Genomic DNA, 4,071 nt, shown 5'->3' with positions numbered 1-4,071 from the left:
TATCTTAAACATTAATGAATATACAAAAACTGTCTAGTTCAAAATATACATATACAAAAATATCCACACAAAAAAAAAACATTTCACATCAAAATCATGCTTGACGACGATTTTTCATGGAATAGAATTCATCCATAATCATTTTCATGGTGAAATTCCCAGCAATTTCCTTTTCTATATAAACTGTTATATTATCTGCCAAAAGTTTATCCTTCATTCTATTGCGAAGTCTTGTTTTTAATAGTTTCATAGCTGAAAAAGCTCGAAACTGGAAAAGTCAACACAAGAAGAATCAGTTTATCAATTAAATGATAAAATTTAGACTTCCCTGAAATTTCTAATCCCCTACATAGCTCAGATATTGTACCCATATTTTGAAAATCTGGATGCTTTGTCACATCAAGCTCATAATGTTGCAATTGATGCTTCCAAAGACAAATTTCCTGCTCATTGAAATCTTGAGGATAATAATTTTCATCCAAATTGCAAATATCACCAATTTTGAATGATCTAAAAGCATCCTTAGGATTTATTGTTGAACTGAGAGTGAGAAGATTTGCTGTTAGCTCACAAAATCTACTATTCAATTCTTGCAATTGAAAATCTATTACAACTGTAAATATGTCAATTCTTAAATGATGTTCTATTGTTGTTAAAGCTTCATCTTGATGACGGTATCTACCTCGAGCTTTAGTGTAACGAGCATTTAAATCAGGAATATCAATTTCATGTTGTCCACAAAATGATTTAACACTAGCAAGTAAAGGCTCCCATCCATCATCTCTCAACTTTTGAATAAGTGATTTTGTAGTTGAAACTAAATGCATGGCATTTAAAAGATCCTGGGAATGTTGTCGCAAAGCTTGGCAAAGAATATTAGTAATTCCCATAATCTCTTTCATTATATGCAAAATCAAAACAAATTCAAATGATGTTAATACCTGATAAGCTCCCTCGGCATCATCATGTTGTTTATAATTAGCCCCTTCCTTAGAGATAGTATTGATAACTTTACAAGTTGCATCAAACATTTTTATCAAACTACAAATAGATTGAAAATGAAATCCCCAATGTGTATCTCCAGCCCGTTGCAAAGTACCAATTTGGTTTGCTCCTCTTCTAGTTTCAATTTCATTAGAAGCAATCATATTCTCAATTTGTTCCCCTTGAGCATATTGCAATTCATCATTATGCTTACTAGAACCAACAACAATACTGATAATATTAGTCAAATGATCAAAGAATTGATGAACAACTTTTACTTCTCTAGATGCTGTAACTAAAGCCAATTGCAACCTATGAGCCATGCAATGTACATAATAAGCATATGGACATTCTTTAAGAAATAGAGCTTGCAATCCATTCCATTCATCATGCATATTAATAGCTCCATCATACCCTTGACCTCGAATATTTTCAATGTGGAGGTTGTAACGAGAAAGGACAACACATATCTCTATCTTTAGGGTCAATGCAGTAGTATCTCTAACATGCACAACATGAAAGAAACGCTCTTTAATGAAACCAATTTTATCAACAAACCTCAAAATAATGGCCATTTGCTCTCTCTTCGACTCATCTCGGGCTTCATCAACGAGAATGCAAAATTTTGAATCCCCAATTTCTTCACGAATAGAATTTCGCATATTACTAGCAAGGATATACAAAATCTCCTTTTGAATTGTGGGTGATCTATATTTGGCATTTCGTGGAGTATTTTCTAAGACAACACTAGCTACTTTGTCATTGAAAGTTAATGTGAATTTTATCAATTCGATAAAATTACCTCTATTTTTTGAATCAAGGCTTTCATCATCACCTCTAAAAGCACAAGCTTGGAATGCTAGCCATCGAGCACACTCTATTGAGGTTTTGAGCTGCAACCGATTATTCTCTAATTCTTTTGACGTTTGTTTCTCAATTAGCTTGTCAATATGTCGTGAATAATTCTTTAAATCCTCATAACATTTCACAGCAATTTTATGTGGGGAGTTTGGATCTTTCCCTACATGACGAATTAAAGGACAATTTATTCCATCATTCACTTTTTTCCAATTATTAAAACCTATTGAAAGGAATGCATTTGATCCGGGATGACCTATTGGTTTCTTACCAAAAAGGTAGCAAGGTAGACAATATATCGCATCCATTGAAGGTGAGTATTTCAACCAATCCCTATGTGATTCAAACCATGAAACTTGAAATCGATGATGATGAGTATCATTGTTATATGGATAGTCTATATTTTTAGGTTGATATGGACCTTCTTTGAGATAAGCTCGTCGAATTTCATCTTGTTTGTTGATAGGAAATTCACATATTTGTTTACGTGATCCTGGATCATGATTTATCTCTTCATATTGAATTCTTGAACATTTAGAGGGGTGTTCATCAGGCATTGAAGTATCAACATTTGTTTTTACAGCCACAAGTGTCCTAATTTCTGAATTGCTAACATCTTTTTTCTTAAAGAATGAATTAATTGTTTTTTGTTTGCTCATAATTATTTTAGCTTTAAGAATGACTCAAAAATTAACCTGAAAAGAACTTTAAAAAATAAAATTTTAATTAGAAATTTTTACTTAGTTATATGGATGTTATTCATACTAAAAAAAAACAAAACAAAATTCCACTATAATTTAAACAGTCAACCCATCATCATTCTTATTATTAAAATTTTCTTTTATTTTAATTTCTTTTAATTAAGAATAACCCCTCAAACAAAAGCAAAAATTAAACACACAAGTCCACAACATAAACCAAACAATTTAACAACACCCACTGCCACATGATATCTAACTAATAAAAAATAGGTAATAACTCAAAAAAAATTTACCTTAGAAACTTTATCTTCACAAAGTGCAAACTTTATCTTCCCTTCAAGACTCATCACAAACAACCTCCCCATGCCCATGCCTTCAACCATATATTTCTCTAAAAATCTATGAAAAATTAAAGGGCATGTGAATATTTAAGTGTAGATAGTTGAGAAAAAAAAAACACTAAAAGAGATGAAGCGAAAATTGAAAACTCACCTTCTGGGCCTCTAGCTACGCCCTTGCTTTGAATGATTTATTTTAAGAAAGAAAGAAGAAAGAAAATAATGGTCTTTTTTTTTTTTTGGGATCGTGAGGACTGGGTTTGAGAAGAGGGCTGAACTGAGCTGAGGGTTTTGTTTTGTTTGGGGGCTGCTGGAACCAGTGGAGTGGGTGGTGGCGTGTACACAGTAGACAAGAAGAGAGTAAAAAGAGAATCAAAAGAAAGGGTTTTGAATCTTTTGATTTTGAGTTGGAGAATGGGTGATAAAGGGTTGTTTTGTTGGGTAGTGCTTTGGGTATTCAAATATAAGTGGGTTGTGGGCCATGTTTTGTTTTATTAGAGGATAAAAAGGCCTACAATTGAAACTAGAGTCTGGGAGTGAATTGAAGTATTGAACAGAAATGGGAGGGGGGGCCGGATGTACATCATTGGGGGGGTCCAATTAAAATTTGTACATATGTTGGTGGACTTTTTTTTTTGGCAGGGGCCACGGGCCCCCCAAGGGGCAACATGGCTTCGCCCCTGCTTAATTGTAATTTGCAGTAGATGTACTTGAGTCTTTCCTTTACATTTGGAAAGCTACATGGTCAAAGATTTCATGATCTAGAGGCGACTAGGAGGCGAGCTACCTAGCCCGCGACATCCAGGTGGTTTGGATGTGAGTGCTGACGTGCACCTCGCAACTACCATTTGACCTTAGGGCGCGTCCAGGTCGCGAGTTGCACGATCTTTGTACTCTGCTTCTTGGACTGCACCTAATCAATGCACATTTGCTAGCACACGCACACAATTGTGAGGCATGGCAAAGACTTCTGATAAGGGTGAGACAAACCCTAAAAATCATAAGAGAAATATCCAAGAGAAGTCACAATGAGTATAAGAAAAGAGAGAAACTTTATTTTGAGAAAAACACATTCCATCCTCTCTTTTCCATCTCTTTCATTGTTTTGATTGAAATTTTGTAAAATCTTTCCTCACCCATAAACACAGACCTTGTGAGTGAGAGAAAGCTTATGGAAACTTGAGAACCCA

General features: G+C 34.3%; 1 protein-coding gene across 1 annotated transcript; it reads right to left on the bottom strand.

Annotated features, from left to right (window-relative positions):
* Positions 1-218: 218 nt before the first annotated feature.
* LOC142623513 (uncharacterized) lies at positions 219-2,399 on the bottom strand. Its single transcript, XM_075796958.1, has one exon. It carries the CDS (start codon positions 2,397-2,399, stop codon positions 219-221), a length of 2,181 nt encoding a protein of 726 aa, XP_075653073.1.
* Positions 2,400-4,071: the final 1,672 nt, after the last annotated feature.

The sequence above is a fragment of the Castanea sativa genome, chromosome 1 (genome assembly GCF_040712315.1).
Source record: "Castanea sativa cultivar Marrone di Chiusa Pesio chromosome 1, ASM4071231v1".
In the NCBI taxonomy this organism is placed as follows: domain Eukaryota; kingdom Viridiplantae; phylum Streptophyta; class Magnoliopsida; order Fagales; family Fagaceae; genus Castanea; species Castanea sativa.
This window is presented reverse-complemented; position numbering and strand designations above follow the sequence as displayed.